The sequence below is a fragment of the Lonchura striata genome, chromosome 1, assembly GCF_050655825.1.
Source record: "Lonchura striata isolate lonStrDom1 chromosome 1, ASM5065582v1, whole genome shotgun sequence".
Taxonomy (NCBI): Eukaryota; Metazoa; Chordata; class Aves; order Passeriformes; family Estrildidae; genus Lonchura; species Lonchura striata.
In genome coordinates, this window is record NC_140703.1 from 4,790,632 (window position 1) to 4,813,923 (window position 23,292).

General features: G+C 42.3%; 1 protein-coding gene across 3 annotated transcripts in view; it reads left to right on the plus strand.

The window, feature by feature from the left end:
- Positions 1 to 3,567: 3,567 nt before the first annotated feature.
- The window catches only part of CD96 (CD96 molecule), a 48,042-nt gene continuing 28,317 nt past the window's right edge, over positions 3,568 to 23,292 (plus strand). For 2 of the 3 annotated variants that reach the window (XM_085577951.1, XM_085578012.1), the window contains exon 1: positions 3,568 to 20,563. In XM_085577951.1, the coding sequence (XP_085434077.1) occupies positions 20,506 to 20,563 (58 nt within the window). In that variant the 5' untranslated portion in view covers positions 3,568 to 20,505. The remainder of the gene's footprint in view (positions 20,564 to 23,292) is intronic. The other variant, XM_085577910.1, reaches the window with a different exon arrangement.

The window sequence follows — 23,292 nt, forward strand, 5'->3', positions numbered from 1 at the left end:
CGACCACAGCAGAGCTCTGCCCCTGAAAAATTGTTCTCTAGCATATTTTTGATTTCTTCATCTTGCCATCCCTGCAAGTGCCCTCTGTCATGAACACTGTGACCAAGGAGTGTGGGGCAGCTCCTTGCTTGGGCTGCTTTTAAAAGCAGCTTATCCCTGATGGTTTCTTGTCCCTGGACTTTTCATCTTGGTATCCAGCTCTCAAATGTCTGGGAGTTTTCCCCATCCTCAGAGCATCACTGCTGGCATGAAAGGAGGCCATGAGACCAGTTTTTGAAAGTCAAACACCACCAAAAACCCAAAAGGAAACCCCATGAGAGATCTGGTATACAAAAACAGTAGTGTGGTACCCTGCTGTATCAATCAGACCCCAATGTGCCTCCTAAATCTTTTGTTCAATGGCAAGAAATCAAAGGTAAATAAGCAAATAGCACAGTACACATATGTTTGTAAGTGTAGTGGCTGAAATTGCCTCATAGGGGACCATAAATCCAACTTCCACTGACATTTAAAAGAGCAGAAGTAGTAAGGTCCATTTGAAATAGCAGTGTTCCAATAGCAATGGCTCTGTGTGTGTCAGGCATGATATCTGAGCACCATAAATCAATCTTCTACATTGCTAGAAGGAGAGGAGGTTTGCTCAGAAGGTGTCAAGAGATACCAGGCTGTGTGTAGATTTAGGTTTTGGGTTTTGCTTGTTTCGGGGGGGATGTCTTATGTGTTTTGTCCCCAAGGAGCAGTAAGGGACATGCTGCCTCGTGCTGCAGCCTGCTGTAAAGGCAAATGTTGGCGTTCAGGGCTTCAGACTACACTTTTGAGTAGTAAATGTAGTTGCTATGAAAAGGGGAGTCTCCTCTCCCTTCACCACGTCCCTTCCCACAGGCAGTGTGGATAAGCAGTAATACACAAGTGTCGCTGTCGAGGCAGGATGGGAATGAATAGACTTGACTCAGAAGGCTGCTGAGAGTAAAACTCCAGTTTATTCAAAATACCCCGCTCTTTTATACAGAACTTCATGAGGACCAACTCTATTGGTCCTGAAGTGAAAACAACCCACAGCATTGGTGCAGAGTGCTTGATGCTCAGTGATAGAAATTAACTATAAACAATGTGAAAAACAAGAGAGATAAAGAATTATTTACATTCTTTTCCAACTCTTTCCCAGGCTTCTGCCTGGCTATAAACTCTCAGTTTCTCTCTTTGACTGAATCTGAGACCCACACACAAGGCTTTCTTTGCCCTGCCCTTGCAGCACCTCTCAGCACTGGCTTTAGGCACCAAAGGCATCAGTTGCCATTAGTGCCATTTATCAAGAGTACACTGAAAGATGTGAATGCAAACTCCAATGTTTAGGACACAGTGCAGGAGGTTGCCAAGTCTAAATGCTGGCCTGAGACATCTTCAAAAGAGTTTCAGTTAAAGCCAAGGAGTAAAATGCAATAAATTGTCTTTTCTGCCACAGAGTAAAACTTACTGAAACCTTCATGTGGTAAATTGAGGATCTGGTTGCGGTAAAATGCCACATTAAAAAAAAAAAAAAAGCAATACTTTGAAGGTATCCAGTACAATCCAGAGCTAAATTAAAGTGATGACCTTCCAGTGACTTAGATTTGGCTGTTATGAAATTAGGTTTTTTTGGAGATGGGCACATCCCTCATAGAAAGGGACTTGTTATTGAATTCTCCTTGTGCAGGAAATTCTATTGATCCTTTCAAGCTCTCCCAGAGAGGTGCCACGAACTGGAGCAGGCCCCCGGGACTGTGAGTGCTCTGAACGTTCCTCAGAAGCAGTTTGTTCAGGGTTAGGATAAAGGCATGTTACTGCTTTTCTCCTGGCTTCTTGTAGGGTAAATGAATATTTCTTCACTTCAAATATTTCACACTTCAAAGCTGTCAGTCTAACGACCCCTGCCAGAATTAATACATCTCTCATGGAAAATATGATTTTGTTTAATTGCACCGTGAGGAAAATGGGACAATAGAGGAAAGCAGAATGGTAAAATGATGCCTTCAGAGATGTAAATATAGAATATAGCATTAAAAAAAAAAAGGGGGGGGGGGGGGAAGCACATGCAAATTTTCCTGGCAGTAGGATTAAAACACCCAATTTCATTTGTGCAAGAGGCAGTTGTGGTTTTTCAAGTGAGGCTTCAAATTTTTATTCAAATGGAAGTTATTTTTTTAAAAAGTCTTACAGAGAATATCTCAGAAAAAAATTATATTTTAATGTTTTTTCCCTGATAGGGGAAAAGTTTAACTTCAGGAGAATGGGTGGAGCTGTAGCTTCTCTGCTGTGGGAGAAACAGGCTGTCTGAAACATGTTTAGGTCAGCTGTTGAATTTACTTACTAGTCAGATTTTTCACTTATAGATGAGTATTCATTCAGGTCTTAAAATGCTGACTTTTTGCCACAGCCTTTTTTTTTTTTTCTTTTTTTTTAGATTAATAGTGCTTTATAAGGACTTTTTGGGCTTTAAAGCAGAAGGTGATGGGAATAAACAGGTTTTTCATAGATCTACAAGCTCACACATGTAAAGCATACATGTAACAAGACAATGAAGAGAGCATGTTTCTTTTCCCCAAGAAATGCAAATAAAATGATTTTTTATCATTAAACACATAAAGCACTTTATGACTGCATTATAAACAGTGGGAGATGAATGAATTTCAATTATGCAGACCAAGGATATTGTGCCATTCATTATATAAATCAAACCTAGGCAGGGGCCTGTAAGCTTTTGCTGCTTCAATGATTTTTATTGCCATACAAAATGATAACTGGAAACCATATAGAACAAGGCAAATTAAGAATCTATTGGGGGGAAAATGCAATTGGAAATGAACATCTTCCTGGAAGCTACATTCACGAATCAAGTGCCTCGTGAGATTTTATCTTCCATGCAAAATGTGATGATATTCCTGGGCATATATGGTTAAATTAATTTTCCATTATCAGCATGAAAATGTAGCTGGCCAAAATAGATTAGAACTGCATAATATGTTGGATCACATTTTATTTAGGTGGAGAAGAGGAAAATATTTAATTTAAGCACAGAATGATATTGAGCAGAATAAATGATTGAGTTCAAACAAAGAGATCATGCTTCCCGGGTATTTTTTCTTTTGTTGCATGAATAAAATAATCTGTAAATTCAGGACAAGATGATGATTTTCTCAGTTGCAGAACAGTGACAATAAAATTATTTCTGTGGTCAAACAGAAACTTCTGAACCTGCTGCAGTCCAGTCTCACCCTTTGAATGAGTATTCAGTTAGTTCAGGAATTATCATTCAGGAATTCAAGGTTCCAGCCAGTCAGCCTGTGCATTTTTAAGCTAAGGTGGGATGAGGTGACCTGTGTCCTGCAGGATTTTTCTGTAAATGAGCTTATCTTCTAAACAATTCACCTGTGACCAATCTGGGCAAGTGGCACCAGCTTTGTCCCTCTGCTAAACACATCTGGCAATCCCTGGGGGCCCGAGGCTGCCCTTGCATACAACCCCACAAAATCCTGAAATGTTGTTGCAAATTAGAAAAAAAGAGCAGGATGAGGGTGGTATTTTGGGAGTTGTGTTTTTTTTTTTTCCCCTTATTCTACTGTTTTACTTCTCCTTGCTATTTAAGTGTTTCTTGAGGTTGGTCAGGGGGGTTTTGGGGTGGTTTTTTTTTTCTCCCTCAGATACAATGCTGTCGAGACTTATTCAGCCTGCAGCTATTTTTTTATAAACTTTTGAAGACGATATCTAGCATATGTCTTAGATTCATATTTCAATGACAAAAGCACCTCCAAACACAACAGGCAAATATCTGCTGAGGATTTATTTTGATGGCTACTTCTTGTTTCAGCCATATAGATATTATTTAATCCAATATTCAAGCATTATTGAACTGTTGATTGTTTAACCTTCAGCTGAGATTTAATTGCTTAAAAAAATATTTTTAAATGTAATTTCTGGTTTTTGGTGTTAGCTATTTCACCTCACCACTTCACTAGGCCAGATTTAATTTATGCCTAGCCTGTTGATATGCAGGGGGATGGATGTTAAATGGCTTAACAAAAAAAAAATATTCCTTCCAGTTGTGGGGATTTTGCTGAAGCCATAGAGGAAATAGATATTGCTTTGTTAGACTAGACTGTTTATTAAATAACAGAGCAATTTGGCTGAATAAAATAAGCTAAGAATAATGAATAATAAGAATGGTTTGTCCGCTGTAATTTCATTCTTACAAGTTTTGTATATCATAATTAGAATTGTTTATAGCTTTTTATACTCCATACCAAAAGTCTCAGATGCTGAGCTGTGTGCCTGGTTCTTGTGGGTTTTTTTATTGTTTTGTCATCTGGTTTTGAGAAAGATATTCCCTTTCCTTGCAGAGCTCACTTATATCTATAGACCACTGTATTTCTAAGAAATAACAGTGCCTTCCTAATTCAGATACATCCTTTTTGGGCAACCAGATGCAATGAGAGACATGGGAACAGTAAACAATGGTAGTTCACTTGATTTTACCAGTATCTGCAATGTCTTAGAGTAAGTTTAGTAAGTTAAATCTGGTCGAAATCATTGGCAAAATAAATTTTTCAGTTTGACCTCTTTGTGATACAAAGCAGGTGTTTGAACAGCCAACACTTATTTTAGCAGAATTCTAAACATCAGTCAAAATGCATGATTCCTATATTTGAGGGACAAGAAATAAGAAAACTCTTCAGGGCAGTAAGGATGTAGTGTATAAAAGCAGACTTGATTTAAAAATTAAATCATGGACAAAATCCCCACTGTTCTCCCTCCACCCCCCAGCTTATGCCCAAAGAAAGGACAGTGTAAGTGGCAGCTATTGTTGTAAAGCACTCCTTGGTCCATCTACGTTGGAGTAAATGAAAAACCATTAAAAGGATAATAGAAAAACAGTGCAATGAGATGCTCTGAGAATCCATCAATAAAAGGATGGCAAGCAATTGCTAAAGACAGCCCTTTCTAAATGTAGCTTTATTGCCAGAGGATGGAAAACTGAGAGAGAATGTGTGAACAATTGAATTTATGGCAATGGCAATCAGCATATTGTGTCACCAAGGCAAAGCTCAGAGCGAACATAAAATACAAAATACACCAATGTCTCATGGAAACCCTGTGTTTCACCCATTAGCTCTTGGTACTGGAAACTGTAATATTCTGATATTAAAACCTAATTCATTGCAAAGTGCTTCAGGAGGCAGTGAGGGTGATAGCCTGCTCTGTGCCTGCTTTAAGGTGAATTGTTGGACTAAAAGCAATTGAAGGCACAAGCTACAAGCAGCTTGCTCCTGTGTACTCAAAATAGCTTTGCTCCTTTACCTTCAGTGATACCTGCACAGTCTGATGCTCTTACCTTGGCAGTTTATGGGTAAATTACCTGGTGATCATTTGAGTCACTTTGAATTTTCAGCCTGTTTGCAAATGCACTGTCACAATTGAACCAGCAGACGTGACTGCTAAATGCCAGGAGGGAAGAAAACAATTCCCTGGTGGGCTCAGAGGGATAATAACCAATAACCAGATAAACAGGAAAGGGGAAAACCAACTTCTGCTGCAGCTCACAGCTACTTTCTCTGGACCAAGCCCCAGACAAAGGCTGGAATGAGTCTCTTTCCAACCTTGTGGCTGGAAAACCACAGGCACCAGCAAGCTTTAGCTTTGAGACAGACTGCACTCAGCACTGAGGGAGGGACAGGGAAGGCTTTCCCGCAAGGCTTATTTTGATTTTTATGTGCAAAGAAATTGCTGGCACGTTTCCAGAGGTTATTTGCGTGTGAGTTTGGATTTCTTTTACTCCATGTCCCCACCTCGTGGTGCCAACAGACTGTTTCAGGAGCTATGTGTCCCCTGATGACCACGGGAGATCCAACTGTCCCTGCTTCTGCCTTGTCCACACTGCTGTGCCCACATAACCAACCATGCACAGTACTGCTGGCTGGGCCACAGAAATGCCCCAGCATTAAAGCAAATCTGGGAACTTTTTTATTACTATTATTACTATTTATTTTATTTTTATTTTTTAATGTGTAGAGAACAAGCACAATGTTTGGATATACTCTGGATAGAGCAGTGGATATGGACGGAGTTACCTGACAGAGTTCCTAATCCTTGATGTGTCGAGGTTCTAAAGATGATTCTCTACAAAGCACTGAGGGGGATACAGCACTTGCTAGATTTATCTTCTGTAGATTTTGGGTTGAGAATAGTGCCTGAAAACAGAATAAAGAGGAGCAAAATATCCCAGGTCAGTCAATGTCATTCAGGAGCACCTGCTCTCCCTATATGGGCACTGCTGAGCCAAACTTTTTTGTCTAAGTCCTCTGCAAAGACTGAACCTGAAGACAAGTTTCCCATACTAAAAAGTCTTATATTAGACAGGGTAGAACTGAGTAAATCCATCTTTGTAAAATAATAATTAAAAATCCAATTTCTGGGGGTTACTCTGCAGATCTCAACAGCAAACACTAATGGAAGGTGGAGAGTTTTGAAAATGATAGAAGGTTGCTATGAGGTAACCAGCAGTGAGAAACTTGAGGTTTCAAAGTTGTGTGGGTCCAAGGAGAGCCCAAAGAACTTACTTGGAGAAATAAAAGTAAGAAGCAGCAGCCGGGCTCAGCCTGGAGCTGAGAGCTCTAGGCTCATGGAGAGCTGAGCTTGGAGAATGGCACTAAGTGTCAACAAAAATCCAGGATGGCCCTGCTGAGGTGGTGAGAGAAATTACCACCAGGCAAAATAGCTGTAAACCAAGCTGCTGTTTTAAGGTTATTGTTATATATATATATAACTTGAATGTTAGGCTTGGGCTGTGGCACTGCCTTGTGTCTCTTTCCTGGAAAACGTTTACTAAACATGCACATATTACAGCGTTGCTGCTATTAATGACTCTACCCTTCTTGAAGGAAAATATCTCTGATTTATGAATAAATTAGGGGTTTGTTGTTGTTTTTGTTTTACATGGTTTTGCCCGAAGCATAACAATTACTAGATCTCTGAAAAGCCCATAAATGACAGAGGCACAGCAATGTGAGTGCTCTTGAAAGATTTAAGCCTGTCATTCCAAGTGTAGTTGTCTTGGCAGCAAACAAGGATTTAAGTACCTTTGAGACATTTGCCTTTAATTGTAGAGGAACGGCATCGCCGGCTGCGAAAATGTTTAACCTTCAGAATAACTTGTCTTACTCATTTGCATCTCGTCGAGGCACTGATTACAAATATGAGGGCTGGGAGAGAGACCTGTAGGATGGCTGGGGTGCAGGCAGAGCCTGGCCTCAGGGCACCTCAAAAAGAGTCCATTTGAGTAGCTAAAGGTGTGAGCATGGCAGCGTGAGGTTACAGGCAGCTTTTACCTGTGCCTTTAGCTGAGGGGGGAAAAGGCACAAGCCTAATAAAGCTGGGGAGCTGTGTACCCTTTTTCTCTACCACCAGAGCTGTTATGATTAAAGGTATATTCCTGGAAATTATTTTTTATTTTAAATTCAATTTTCCCAGATTCTTTTCTATACTAAAAAAAAAAGATTGGTAGCCTGTCTACATTTTTTTTTTTTTTATAATCACCAACAGAAATTAAAATGAATAAAAGCTTTATGACTGTGCAGCCTCTCTAATTATGAATGCTTCAAACCTTGCTGGTCAGGAAGCTGTTCTGGAGTTTACAAGTGCTGCTATACAGCCTCCCCCAGCACCGAGGTGATTTGATGAGCTCTGCCAGGCTGCCAGCGTGAAATCACAGGCTGGTCATACCGAGTGCTCAGCAGGCTGTCCTTGCCCCTTCTGCCCCCTCCAGTTCCCCAGCCAGGATTTCTAATTTACTCAGCTGTCTTTTAGCACAAGTCTGACTCAGTCTTGTAGTTGTCATCCCCAGCTTTTTTGATTCACTGGCTGAAAAGCAGCAAAAATAACACGGCGCCTGGTGGGGTTCAACACTGGAGAAATGCCTGTCTAAAGACTGGAGCTGGACGTTCCTTTTATATAAATTGAGTAAGTTATTTACAGGGAATCTCTTCTTACAGAGAATTCTGTTTCCTTGTCACTCGCTGACTTCTGCCAAGTGCTCAGCTTCCATTCCAGGTCTGTTCACCAGCAGCCCTGTCTTCAATTTATTCCAGATAAGTTGAGATGCTGTAATTGGACTTCTCCAAGAAGTCTGCACAACCTTGTCTTAAAGTACACCAAATGTCTTCTCCAGGCTTTGATTACTTCTCTGACAGACTACAGACATCCTGTTTGTTTGTTTATTAGGCAGCTTCTTATCCCAGCTGCAGACTTGGGAAACTCCATCATTTCTGTTGCACAGCTCCAGCAATTAGGCTTCCTGCTTTTCTGGTCTGCCTGGTGCTACCTTAACCTGTGGAAAGACTAGAAGAAGGAGGTGTAAGAAAGAAAGCATCAGCACTGGGAGCAGGCAGCAGTATAAGGTAAGAACCTGGTCATACACCTCCTGTGCTGAATCCTATCAAGCTGGGGTGTTGAGCAGAACAAAATGGTGCTAACACAAGGCCAGCGACCAAAATTATCAATAACATAGATTACCATTTCACACACTTAAAAAAGGAAAATAAATAAATAAATAAATAATTTTAAAGGTAGGTAAACTAGAATAAAATGCTTTTTCTAGATATTTTTTTTCCTAGCAGGACAGGTTGAAGAATAGCAGAATGCCCCATTCCTGGGAAGTAAATCTGGTTGGGTGGGGCTTTGGACAAGCTGGTTTAGTAAAAAATGTCCCTGCTCATGGCAGGGGGTTTGAGTAGATGATCTTTGAAGGTCTCTTTCAACCCTACCCAACCTGTGATTCTGTAAAAAGTGCTTATTGCCTTTTCCCATTGTCAACCCATACCAATCACATATTCACTGGAAGATGAGCTTGGCCTGGAGTTGCAGAGATACATCTGAATCTTCGTCAAATAGCAACATACACCTAACAGGCTGCTAAAGTACAAATACTCTGTTTTTTCACCTGCAATGATAACAGAAGTAGAAAAATATTGAGGATTTATAAATGCCATTTATCCCCTGGAGAAGGGAGCCTGACTTGAATGCATTTGAAGGCACTGCAAATTAGAAATGTTTTAATCATGTATTCCCATCGGTGGGCGCACTTTAACAGCAGCAAATATTTATCCAGATGGATGAGTGCAAGAATCAGTTTTGGCCTCAAGCTGTCACTGCTCCTAGCCAGTCACACATGTCACTGGTGGGTCTTGCTGACATGTCATCCTCCTTGCTGAGAGCATCTGGGTGCCTTCAGCTGCTTGCCAGCCCTTCCCTCCCCTCACTGGGCTGCTCCCAGTCACTCTTCAGGCTGTGCCAAGTACATCAGCCACAGGAGAGGGTTCACCTGCCAGCCTTTCACAGGGGAATTATTTGGGGCTCTTTTTTCTGGAGGTCACCAGCACTGCCAGGATCTTGTATGGTTTCAACAGGCTACAGGGGTCTTACAGAAAGGTTAAACCAGACACTTGCCTGGCACAGTTTTAATTGCCCAACAGGACAGTGCAGGGTACTGCCTGCCAATGCTGCTGCTCATTTAGCTGCCCTTAAATAATGTTGTTCAGGCAATAAAGAGTTTGGATAAATTATTGCTGAGCAAGAAGCATGGATGTAGTGCTGTGTCATAGAACAGTACATTTTTTTAACCAATTTCAGTCTTTTCTGGGCCACAGTTCAGCTTCTTCCCTTTGAACTCTTGAAGGGGAATCCAATTTACACTTAGTGTTAAGTGCTCAGTTTTCTGAGCCCTTCTGACAGAGCCATGAATGCCTTAATTTTTCATACAGAGAGCCTGATCCCATGAGGATCAAAAGAGGAAGGCATTTCTTAGGCATGGCATGAATCTGCAGGGGAAACTGGCCTTTATGTGCAGGGTCTGAGACCCAAAAAGTATGACTTCCATATGTAGCTTCCATCCTTTTGACAAGTTTCTGTAGTAAGATTAACTGCAGCTGGCATAATTTTAAGGCTAAATCCTGAAGAATTCTGGAACAAGGCATGTAAAGTTCTATTGCTAAAAGTGCACCAGGCTGTTCTGGAAGGGCATCTTGAGAATTATGATCCTAATGGCAGCAAAACCACATCAGGACCAAGGTGTCAAAGCAATTTCAGGGCAAGTTTTGTTCTTGCTTTCCAGTAGGAAAAAAAAAAAAATCCTGTGTTCTGGCAAGCTTCTTCAGGCCCATAAAACTGAGATCTTAAAATTCCCTGAGTGCTATGTAGTTATGGATTAAAGCACAAGGCACAAGTGGGGATTGTGGATGCTGCTGGAGCTTTCTCACATGAGAGCCGTGGGAGGTGATGCCAGAGGTGCCTGACCAGCCCTTCTCCCCAAACCACAGCAGGAGCTCAGCCTTGGCCTGCAAAGCAGTGGTTTTAAAAAGCACCCCCAACACCAGCTGCATAATTCAGAAATTCAGAGGTCTCTCTGATAATGACATCTCTTGAAGGTACTCAGGGAATACAGGCAAGGCACAGTGTCCTAAACGCCTGGAAATCATGGAGACTGGGAAAAGCCCTGGCATTGCTGACCAGGGCAGGGGCCAAATGTGCTCCAGGAAGCTTGTTCCCTCTGGGTTTACTGCTTTGGGCTTGAAACTAATACAAGTTGTCATAAAAAATATGCACACTGACCATCCGTGTTAATAATTAACTTAATGAGGATCTAACCGTCTCCAGGCCATCCCAGAGAAGTTAATTGAGGGGATTGTGTTTATAATCTGCCTTGAGAGTCCTAATCTTCTCTTCTGACTCCGCCAAATCACGGATGGATTGATTGATTTTGGTCTCTTGGAGCAAAATAACAACCTCCTGAGGCAGACTTTGGCAGTTTCCCAAAGAGAAAGTACACAGCATGGGGAACCAGGAAAAAATGTGCAGGCTTCTCTGTGGTGTTTAAATCTGGGTTGCTAAATCCTGCTTCCTCCAAAATGCAAAGGAGTAAATGTCAAGATTTTAGGTGCACTTCAGGTCCTATGGAAGAGTCGTTGCTGTTGGCAAGGAACTTGTGTTGTTTTGTACAGATGATGGATGGTGATTTTTTTTTTTTTTTTCTGAGAATTGGTGTGGGGGATTAAATAAAACAAAACAGAAGGTCACCCCTGCCTGTTGTGGGGTGGTGGGTGAGGTCTTGAAGAGGTAACTCCCAAGTCTGGGAACCTCCTCTCCAGAGGAACAGACTGTTGGAGCTGTCCTACACAGAGCAAGTCAGGGGCTGGCAAAACATGATTCTGGTGAGAGAAGGAAAAGTCAGCCATCAATAAATACTGCTGAAAATGGCAAGTGAAAACGGAACATTGCAGGAAAACATGCTGGAGAGCCTGTCAAGAGATCTAATTCTTCATGTTTTGCCAAAGTCAAACTAACTGCACCAAAGCTATTTTTGGTCAATATTTATTCGAGGTAATAATTCTAATAATAAGATAGCTAATATGCTTGCTCTGTTCAATATTTTGTCCTTTTTGAAACAGCTGATTACTTCCCTGGGAAAAAAAAAAAAATCATAGTTCTTTCCTGTAGCCAACCAGTGTACCAATGCCATAAAGCTGAGCATGTACTTTTTCTGTTCAGGAAAAGTTAAGCAATCCTCCCTAGGATCCCAAGGCATACACTTGTTGCACCCAGCGTTTTCAGATCTGGGCAGCATCCCCACTGGTATGATAAAACTTTAAAACTTGCCTTCTGGGTGAATAGACCACATTCAGACTGCTTCTTTCCATTTTTGTTTCGTTTATAGGTTGTTAAAGGCTTCTATTGTACAAACCACGGAACCATATATGTATTTTCTTTGAACTTACATTTCTTTCATTATTTACTTCAATCTTTTCAGCTTCTTGGGAACGAGAGCCAGAGCAAAGCAGGAAGTCTGTCAGGGAAGTCCAATATCTGAGGGTGTTATGAGATTACAGCCCCAATCTAATATGGATAGATTAGTTTTATTTCCAATTTAGCTACAAGCATTTCTGTTTGAACCAGATATTAAATCAGACTTCTAAAATTGTACCTGTACTGAGAGCAGCTGGTCAGCTGTACTGATCTCTGAAAGACCACAGCCAAGCTGTGGCAGAAGCACCTTGGGCCAAATGTGTCTCTGGTGTATTCAGGTGAATTACTGAAATGAGCCTGAAGCAATTTTGATCCAGCTTCCTGCAAACAGATCTGTGGCTTCTAAACTTGTGTTTTTCATGCAGTTCTGTGGTGGGCTTTGTTCATTCCTCCTTGACATGCTCTTTACCATGCGAGTCAGTGCAATTCTACAGGGAGAAGGGGTGACCAGTAATGGCCACAGCTGCCATGGTTTGCATGAGGTTTGGTGCTGCAGCTGAGCTGAGGAAAGAGTTTTCTGGAGAGTCTGATTCACACAAGTCAACTTCGTTCAGTTCTGTAATGAGTGATTTTTTTTTTTCTTATTTGTAATTAAAATGTCAAATAGACTATTTGATTTGTGCTCAGTCACAGTGCAATTCTCCAGCTTACTGACTTTCATAAGTCTTGCAAGATGCTGCCTTTTTCTTAAAATCCTATTACAGTAACAGACTGAAATTCATTTACTGAAATCATTGATTTTCCAAGGGGCAGAAGGTGGCTTCAGCCTTTTGGGAAGGAAGGCTTGGGTAACATGAGTGGCTTTCCTTGTCTACAGAGTCATGCTCTTCTTGGGACACAGTCTGGAAGCACCCAGGAGCAACCCATCAACTTGGGCAGTTAAACCCACTGAGCCACTACATATTCATTTTGAAAATGGAGGCAATCATGCAAAATAGAAGTTAACTGCTCTGCTAGAGGTCTCAAATGATTTCACTGCCATTAGCAGCATTGCTAAGTTTAATCAGCTGTGGAGAAGTTAAAGCATAACCTGATTTCAGGCAGAGCAAGAGCAGCGTTCAGTCAAGTGGTGCCTGTGTGTCAGTGGGTCACAAGCAGTCTCCTGGGAATGGTTGGCAACACATCAGTGACTGGGATGGAAATAGGATTGAGGACAGAGGGTCAGACTGGGAGGAGGGCTAGAGGTGATGACTACTAACTTACTCTTTGTTCACAGCCAAAATTCCAGTTCAGGTGGCACTCAGGGGTGATTTTCATTACTGGTTGTCCTTTCTCTGTTTTATGCAAAAAATGTGTGAGCAGTGACTTTTTAAATGCCCATTTGCTGAGATATGAAATTTCACTGAGAGAAGCAGCAGCAGTGGCTAGTATTGTTTTGGGAGGTGACAGATTGAGCTAGAAACTGGACCCTCACAAATCAACCTAAAAGTCTTTCTTAATTTTAGTGGTGGTTGAAACTTTAGTAATTCTTATTGAATGTTGAAAGAAGGAATTAATTAATTAATTCTCCATCCTTTTCTTCAGCTACTTGGCCAGGAGTGCTCTGAAAGGACTTGGTGCACGTTGCCACTCTGAAAACTCCTTGTGGGCTCCTCAGGGCTCGTTCACCTCGTGCCTTTGAGCACAGAGTGAACCAAGAGGATTCACATCTGCAGTAGCTGCATGTTCCTCTGCTTAGGGTGTGGAAAATGACATTAGGCAGAAATATCCAAGAAGTTCCCTGCTCTCCATTTTGCCTTCTAGCTGCTGCTGTGCTGTGTTTACTCCACCTGACTGCATGGAGGGAGCGCTGGGCTCCAGGATGGTTTGGATGAATGGAGACAAGAGATCTCTGAAGGCTGCTCTTGGGATATCAGGTTTATTAGGGATGGAGAAAGGTCTTGCTTGGAGCTGCCAGATGCAGCACGTGGTGAGGCTTGAGGGGATGGGGGAGGAGAGAGACAAGAGGATGCTCTAGGAGAGGGTGGAGGTCCTAAGAGGGGGAAAATCCAAGTGGGGGGAAGATCCAAGAGAGCATCTGGCCCCTTGGATTCAAGGTGGGCTGGAACAAGACTTGGGCCAATGGGGTTACAGGCACTTGATGTTTTAGGGGAGGGTTACAGGTGCAGGGTGACCCATACATTTTGGGGGTGAGATGGAACATCCTACTTGACCCCTGGACCCATCCGTAGGCAAGGACATTGTCCTGCTAGCAGAGAGGTCCGTTCTCATCCTGGCTGTATTATTTATGAATAATTATATTTATCCATCCTTCCCAACAACTGCAGGCTGCTAACTCTGTGGAGATACCCTGGTTCAGGAATGCTTCATCCCACGCTGTGCTCACCTAAGGTGCACTCAGCTCTGCAGAGCCTCCTGGAGATGGCCCTGCTCCTCCCACGACAGGGTGAGGTGTCCTGCTATGCAAGGCTCCAGCCTAAAGCACCTCAGGAGTGCTAACAGGCTTCACAGAGGTACACTTTCTTCTCTGCAGAATCAGGCTCAACATGAGGAACAACCTCTCCTTTGCTTTTTGATTTGTACTTCACCAGTTTTTCTAAAGATACAGGAAATTATGGTTTAGTGGACAATTTAATAGATGATGGATGTGATGGGAGTAATGCCTCATTTTCCTGTAGTTGCTTCTGATATGTTGATAACATGAAAGGTATTTATAGGCTACAAAGATACAGCATGCAAACAAATTCATTAACAGCTGATGCTTCCAAAACATTCTGTCCAAAAAAAAACCAAACACGATATGGTTCTTAGTGTCACTGTAAACTTGGCCTTTTATTGTTGTAAATGATTTTATTTCTTTTCTGATAAAGAGAGTTCTGCTGCCTTCAAGTTGTCACTGCTACTGCATCTAAAGTTACCTTTCACACCTTTAATCTTTCTATTTGTTCACACCTTTAATCTTTTCTATTTGATGTGTTTCCTCAGTGGTGAATTCTAACCAGTGTGCCGTGTTGTGCCCTTGCCAGGTGGCTGTGTGCCTTCAAGAAGGTATTTTCATACAGTAGTATGGATGAATTTAAATTAGCTGGGGAACACAACCCACTGGAGATAGTCTGCATGGTAAAACGAGCTGTACAGTCCATCTAGGTTTACATCACTTCAGAAGAGAACATAAACTTCTCCATTCTGACCAGGTGGTCTGTTGCTTGTCTTATTAACTCCCTCTGTTGTGTACCACTCAAAGCCCACAGGCTGTGTCTGAGAAAAATTCTTTCACAAGCAGACACTTCTTGCTGGAATGATTTGCAAAAGTTGCTGCTCCAAGTTTCTCAAGCTGCTGCCAATGTGGCCAGGGGATGACATGGCCCTTCTGGGAGGCTTCAGTGGAATCTTAACCATGTAGTCTCACATGAGCAGGTGTTTCCCAGCACTGGCAGTGGGTTATCCTTTTCAAACAAATGCCTTTTTCAACGTTATGGGTGCCATTACATTTTGGTGCACAGTTCTTAATCTACTTTGAAACATTTTCTTACAAAACCTGGAAGATGAGATGTACAAGAAAAAAGCCTTTACCTGATGTTGTTGGAAACAGTGGGGAATCACAGCTTGTGCTGTATCTAGAAAAGAGAATGTACCAAAGAAATCAGGGCTGGTCTCATGTGTGCCTTCCTTTTCATTTTAAAAGTAATGGCTGTGTAGAGTCTTTAATTTTCATGGAAATATCCAGCTGGATTTCACACAGTGGTATTTCATTAGTGGGTAATTGTTGGGTCAATGTGCCTGTTATTTGTTTTGTTTTGCTCATTGGTTGCACTTCTTATACTCTGCTTTTTCAGCAACTTGAACTTTGCGCAACAAAATGCTCAACAGCTTACCCCAAGAGAACATCACTGGTCAGAAATTGCATTAAATGGGAGCAGAGGACCACAGGGACCTGTAGTGGAATGGCAGCAAAGGTTGGGAGCTCATTCTCCTCTGTTTATCCCCAAACATTTGCTCTCTTTCTCTAAAACATGACCTGTAAGTCAGGCTGCCTAATTAGAAAAAGTAATTAGAAAGCTGAAGCAGGAAGGCACCTAGGGCTGAGCTGTTCTTGGTTTTTTTTCCCATACTATGACCTGTCAGTGAGGTAGCAGAGAGCAAAAATTCACTCAGAGCAATCAACATCTTTCAGATGGAGAAACTGCTGGTGAGAGGGAAGTGTGTGATCCTTGCCATGCTGCCTCCAGAGCCTGGCTGGATTGTGTCATACACGGGGTGTGGGTTGCACATGCAGCTGTGAGGGAGGAGGAGGAGTACAAGGAGGAAGCAGAGGAAGAAACCCTCTTCCCTCTTGTCCCCCACATGCAGAAGAGGCAGTGCTGTGAGCAGGAGAGAGGAACTAGGAGTGGGAAGGGGTGACAGAGGGAGCAGGAGCTCACTGAAAAAGCCCAGTGGGTGTCCCACTGCCAATTCAGTGCCCTGTCCCCTGCCAAGCTGCCCCCCAGCCCTGCCACCCACGAGGAGGTGCCGTGGTCAAAGCTGGCTGTGGAGTCCTTGGTGCAGCTTTCAAAGCAGCTCAAAACCAAAACACGGCGATGAAGTGGGAGTTTCTGTGCCAAGTGCCAAGCGAACCTGAAAGGTTAGTTTAGCCTTTAATGAAATTCCTGCTTCAAAGCCTTCCTCTGTCTTCCACCGGGGACATGTGCTTTCTTTAAGCAATGTTTAGAGGACACCAGTCTGCAAGGGTAATCATCCTCGCCTCTGGCAGGAACGGCTCGTGCACTAGCATTTCTAAAAAGCCTCTCTTTGTGAATAATTGAATTTGTCTCTGGAGTTCAAGATTTCTTTTTCTGTGGGACTGACTGTAGCTGTGCTTCCTCCTTAGGTACAGCTCACTGTAATTGAGGCAGAAGAAATGTATTGCAGTGGAGGGTTTTGTGAGCATGACACATAATGGGGTGACAGCCGTGGAAAGAGTCATTTGTAGTGTTTAAAATCCTTCCTCCAGTGGTGAACAGACCTGCAGAAAATAATTAAAGGATTCCCCACTGCCATCCTCTACTGCCACCAGAATGAAAAAAAATGAATGCTGCATGTGGTGTTCCTGTGCAGTGGGCCCATCCTCGATGATATTCAGAGCCCATCTGCTCAGGGGACTATCAACCAGGTCAAATGTTTGTCCTAAAAAGAAAACCCTGTGGTTCACACATCCACTGGCAAGGTGTGTCATTTGCTTGAGCACAGCTTTTCCTCTGAAACCTCCCAGCCTTGCAGCGATTTCTGGGTGCCTCTGGAATGGCAGGAAAAACCTGCACATCCCAGATCTGAGACAATCATCCCTGTAGCTTCTCCACCGAGGAAAAGCCAAATGCAGGTGCGTCCTCCCTCCAGCTGCCCACGAGGTCCACTGGCCCTGGATATGTTTCAGTACCTCCTGGTGACCTGGCGTGTAACATCCGACCGTGGTCTTTGCAAAACTGCCTGTAAGTAACTTTCCAGAAAAGGGGGAGAGTGGGAAGAAACTCTTATAATGATTTGCTGTGAGCAGGACTTCGAGTCTGGCTCCAGGGAAGAGATGTCTCCCTGCCAGCAGGTGAGATAAGTGGCGTGTCTCAGAAGGGGTTTTGCCATCATTTACAGAGGCTGTAAATGATGTGCACACACATGAATGTTGGCAGCAGGATGACTATTTCAGGACCTGGGCTTAAGGTAGGAACTGGGGCAAAACACAGCTCTGAATGGAACAAAATTCCATCATGCTGGGAGGTTTCTTTCTTGTCTGCCTTTAATCACCAAGCACAGCAACAGAGCTGGGTGGCTGCATTCAGCCAACACAATGACACATGGCAGCAGTATATTTTTAGGAGGTTATTTTAGGGGGAGAAACAAATTCTAAGGGCAAGATACAATGATCTAGAAACTCAAACAAGCTGCTCAGGGATTTCTTTGTCTCTTGAATATGCCACACAGCACTTGGGCTGTCTTGTCAATTTGTGATGTGTGTTTCAGATCAATAAAAAAAATCTCGTTTAAGACAAAATACATTCTCTCATGGTATAAAGCTTACATGACCTGATCAGCAGGAGAAGCTAAGGTAACTGCAATCATAAATGAAAATCCAAATTTTAGACTGAAGTCAGATTTTCTTAGACTCTAGTATCTGCAGGTAATCTCTGTATCCTTTGTGGTCTTTGCTCTGAAGCGGAAACCAGAACGTATCCCTTTAGTATTTTTATTCCCTTCTGTGTCTGTCAATTACCATGGCTTGACTATTCTGTTCATCCTCAGCTTCAGGACTTCTTGATCATCTAGGACAGATCTTTCTCAGTCAGATTTCTGAATGACAAGCAGAGATTTCATACCCAGGGAAAATTTCTTTAGCAGCCACCTGGGCATCCAATGCATTTCCTACAAGTGCTCTTAGTACATTTCCTCAGGTAGAAGAGCAATGCAAACAAAAAGAAGATTGTGCAGCAGCATTTATTCTTCAGGACGTGTGGAGCCCTGACGTAGCCTGGCCTGCACTACCAGCTCCAGCTGGAGCCTATTTAAATATGACATCAAAAGTTTGCATATGCACAAATGAGGGAAGTGGCATAGATGTTGTTAATACCTGGCAGGTCACCAAAGAGGAAAATGACCGGAATCTTTTTCACTTTTCATTTTGTACCTTGCATGCTGGAGGTATGGGGAGGTCCATGGCTAGCAAAAGTTGGCAGTCAGGAAAATATGTCAGGAGTCAGCTCAGCCAAGGAGTCCCTCCTGAGGGAGGGCACTGCAGGTAGAGAGACGTGCCTGTTTAAGGGACTGTGACACTTGCTTTCTCTTCCCTGAGGAAAGGGCTGTAAGAAGCTCTGTCACAAATTCCATATGGTGGGACGTCCTTGGGCCCCCAAGGATGGAGCTATCAGGGGCAGCAAGCATCCTGCCCATCCGTCCTGCCAAACATCCACACGGTGAAGAGCCAGCACACAACACATATCCACACTGTGTACCTGAGGTGTTCTGCTCTGCTCTTTGGCTTGGGGGAATGATTTATTGAAAAAAATATGGATATTGATCTAGTACCGATATCCAACTGTGACGAACAAAAACTCTCTAACAGTTTAAAGTTAGAAAGTGTGTGTTTATTGTGTGTGGGATGGCTCCCAAATCCACACTGCAGCTTCCAGGTGATTACAGAGCCCTTTTATCCACACAAGTATTGAATACCCAAAATACAAATACATATTCATCATTTTGGTACATCCCATTCCCTGCTTTGTATGCTAATCACTCCAAAAGCTATTAAGCATGCCTAGTTTGTCCCTTGAAATGGGTTGGTGTCCCTTCCATGAGGAGGGGTCCCAAAATGAGGAAGTCAATGAAGTCTTCCTCGTTCTGACCTTTCTACATTTTCAATGCAAATATGACAAATGAACTCTTGGTAGAACTCCCATTCCTTGTCTTCAATTGGTTTCAGAACAGAGGAGGCCACAATTGCGTTATGTTCCTAAAAGCTCTTTGTCAGTCTCAAAATCTTCATTATTTAAATTCTGTGTCAGTTTCTATATTCTTCATTATAAACCCAGCTAACTCAACATTGTGCTGACAAGCAATCAATGATTAGTTAACTACTAACTCCTTACTTCATATAGGCCTACTCATTTATTATTATTATTTTAATTAACTCTAGTAAGGCTTATTTCTAACTAAAATCTTAGCTCCTCTAAAATCTCTAAATTCCTTAAAGTTTACGTTTCAGGGAAGAAGCGTGATAAGCAAGAACTCAAACCTGTTTCTTTCTGAAAAGCTGCCAACAGCAGCAAATTTGCATGGCTTGCCTGCAAGGAGATGCTTTGCTGGCAGGTCTGTGGGTAGCTCATGGAAATGCAGTGTGCTGCCAGGACAGCTCGCAAGGATGCACAGGTGACCTGCAGTAAAGACAGGTGAATCAAGGAATTCACAGGTCTTTATTGCAGGAAATCAAGGAATCAACCACCAATCCACCTGAGGGTGCTGCCATTCCCAAAACTGACATCTGAAGGACATTAACCACACCAAGGGACATTGTCTCATGTGATATCGGGATTCATCAAACTGCAGAAAATAATTTGAGTTCTTCTTAGGAAGAAAAAGGACGGGGGAAAAGTGAATGTATAAATGCTTATTTCAATCTGTATTAATTTCTGGAGATAGTTTATGATGTTTTGCTGTGTTTTTAAAAGCTACTGAATGTACACTGTATAGAAATAGTATATGTGAGACTAACTCATGAAGAAAATTAGCAAAGAAAGAAAATCAGCTTTTTTGTATGCTACCTACCTTATAGTACAAAGAACATACAAAATCACCACTGTTGGAGGAAATATTAAAGAAAAATTCCAACAGCTAACCTGGCACCACCATGATCACCCCTAAAATATATCCCTGGAAATTATATATTCAGACTTATGTACCTGGCATATCTTTGAGACGGTGTAAATCAGTAAACTTCTTACTCTGAGTTAATCTGAAAAGGCAAAGGAAAAAAGAATTGGTTTTCAACATGGGCTAAAATGTAGGTGATGTTTTTATCTTAAAGGTTTCACAAGATATACTTATTTTATCACTCTGGCAGGAAACTGAGGCTTTCAGTTTAATGAAGCATTTCTTTGAAGTCATGCTGAGTGAGTGTGCTGCACATCTGCCTGTCTGCACGGGGCAGGCCACTTCAACTTCCTTTTCTGAGGGAGCACCAAGAGAGCTGCACATTCACCAGAACTTCAGCAAGTGAAGATGAAAGCAAGGTGGCTTTTCTCTCTCTTTTGTTTGCTCTCAGTGCCCAGTGTCACAGGTAAGAGTGGGACAGGGGGGATGCCCTGACTCAGTTTATGATGGCAGGTGGTGAGGGGCAGGCTGGGATTAGTGGGTGACCTGTAGCTACTGGTGATGATTTTCTATTTCCTGACAACTTTCTAATAATAACCCTAGTTATAATGTGCAGCTAGTAAGGAGTAAATGGCTGGTGCTGAGCAGATTACTTAATTCAACATTCTTATCCTGCTGGAATAATCACTGGGATGAGCTCACTTGAAGTTAGGGCAATGTGTGCTCCTCTCAAATGGGCCAAAAGGAAAACTGCTTCCAATGGGAAAATAAAAAATACCTCTCTGTCTCTGTCTTACATACCTGTGTATGCAGAGAGAGGAAGAATTTAAATACTTCAACTCAAGAGTAAATTGTACAGGTGCAACCCCTTAAACAGATTCTTCTCCACCTAGCCCCATGTGCTAACATCTTGAGGAATAATTTTGTCATTCAAGTAAAACACTTAGAAAAGCTGACTAAGGAGGGCGGCACCTTTGTCAGAGGGAATTTAAACCAAAAGCAAACCGAAGAAAACCAAGAAAAGGTATGGAGTTCACAAAGCTCCACCTCTACCCCCTCAAAATTCTGACCAATGATAAATGCAGGAATACATATTACCAGTTAAAAGCAACAATTTTATAGGATACAGAATTTTTCATTTAAGAAGGGAAAAACTGCATGTATTTGATGAGCACGGAAGGATGCTAATCTCACAATCTGGCATAGGCTGTTCTTTTTTTGTTACACCACTGAGGCAAACTGGTTCTTAAAATAAAATAATTCATACATGTATTCATACAAAATAGAAAATCTCAAGTGTAAAGAAAGGAACAGAAGCCTCAAAACATGTAAGAAAGAAATAGCAATTACAGAAAAACAGTAATTGGAGGGTTTTTGTCCCTGAGGATGAAATCCTCACTGAACTCATTCAAAGATGAAAGTAGAGGCCTCTATGCCTTTTGTGGAAATCAGACACCTAAAAGTCTGGGAGTTATTCTAAGAAATTTCAATTGGAGCATAGGTATGCACTAACGAACACTATTTAATTTTGAAAAATAAAGTTAACATAAAATGAGATTAATTATATTGAGATGCTAGCAAAAAGTTAAGAACACTTTTGCACAAAATGTTTTCAGTTAAAATATTGTAATGAGCTAGGCTATTAAGAAATAATGCAAATTAAAATGTTGTTTCTACATATATAACTTTTTCAACTTAAGATAAATTAGTCAAGTGGTTCTTCATAGGCATTCTTTATATGATTCTTAGATTAAGGCACCAGCAGCATGAATATGAGAGAAAAAATGCTGCGTGTCTCTTGCTTGATAGTCTGATTGCAAGATTCCTAATTGCTTTTCCCTTAACTTTTACTGATGCTAAACCTATGGTGAAATCAGAGAGCATTTCCTATTATAAGCTCCCTGGACTAACAAAAGTAGCTTTAGTAGTTTTTCTCAACAGCACAAGGCTGAGAGACTTGTCATTCAGGCTTATTTTTATTTACCCTCTTACATCATCACATCCCTTATAATAAAAGATGAGCAGAACACGTGCAGCAATGAAACAGCAGAGTTTAATGTTGGCCATGGCCATTCAGTAGCTTTGTTCTCCACACATCTGCAAGTGTCCATGTCACCCTTCAGTGTACAGGTACCAAACTGGAGCCAGCTCTGTGTCCCTCTGCCCTTGTGCTTTTTCCCTGTCAAGACAGAGCTGAGGGTGCACAGGGTCCCTGCCTGGCTCCTTCCTGGCTGAGCTGGGGGAGTGTGGGCCACCCTGCAGCCCCACTGAGGATGTCTGAGCCCTGGCAGGGCCCCTCCTGCCTCAGGTGCCCCAGAGCCATGTACCACACAGGAGAGCAAATGGCAAAGCAAAGGAATTGGTACCCAGCTTTCCCAAGGAAAGAATGTGAGCAGTGGGCACTTGCAGCTGGCAGGGCTGCAGGGCAAATTCCCAAAGCAAATATTACAGGGATGTTATGATACACAGGGAGGATGATAAAATGGAATGTAAATGGGAGGCAACAAGTCTGTACTAAAGGACAACTGCACAGCTCTTTTTTTTTTCCTGTGGACCCACTCGTCCTTTTGGAAAAGGGAGTTTTTGTGTACAGCTCTATGGAAGTGATTGATTACACATCTCACTGCAACAACCCCCTCCATAAATCCTTCATCTCCTTGAGTTTGTCAGTGCCCTGCATTCAGGGGTTTGGGGACTGCCAGACTCTTACTCATAGGAGGGAGAAAGGGATATAAATCAATTCTACTACAACAGCAGCTAAACCAAGTGGTACAGGCTCCTGCTGAATGCCCCTTCATTCCATCGATCCATTACTCCTCTACATGGCACACTGAGGACTGCCACCTGCTTTATGAAATTAATAGAGGCAGAAAACACACACACTAGAGCAGCTTTGACACAGACAGACACTGGTTTAGCACATGCAGGAGCTGTTTAATAACACAGAGAATGGCTTTCTCTGCTGAAGCCACAAAGGCGATGGGCAGGGGGATGTGCAGGGAATTAGCCAGTGGGGATAGCTCATTTATTCTTGCAAAAAAGAACTGGGGAATAACTATGTCCAGCTTCTACTTTATTTATATTACTTGAAAGATTGACATTTTCACAGAGGCCCTCAGAGCTCTCAGTTCTCTCCAACAAGTGTGACAAGACCTCCCTGGCCTCTTCCAGACACACATGCATTTGCACTCCCGA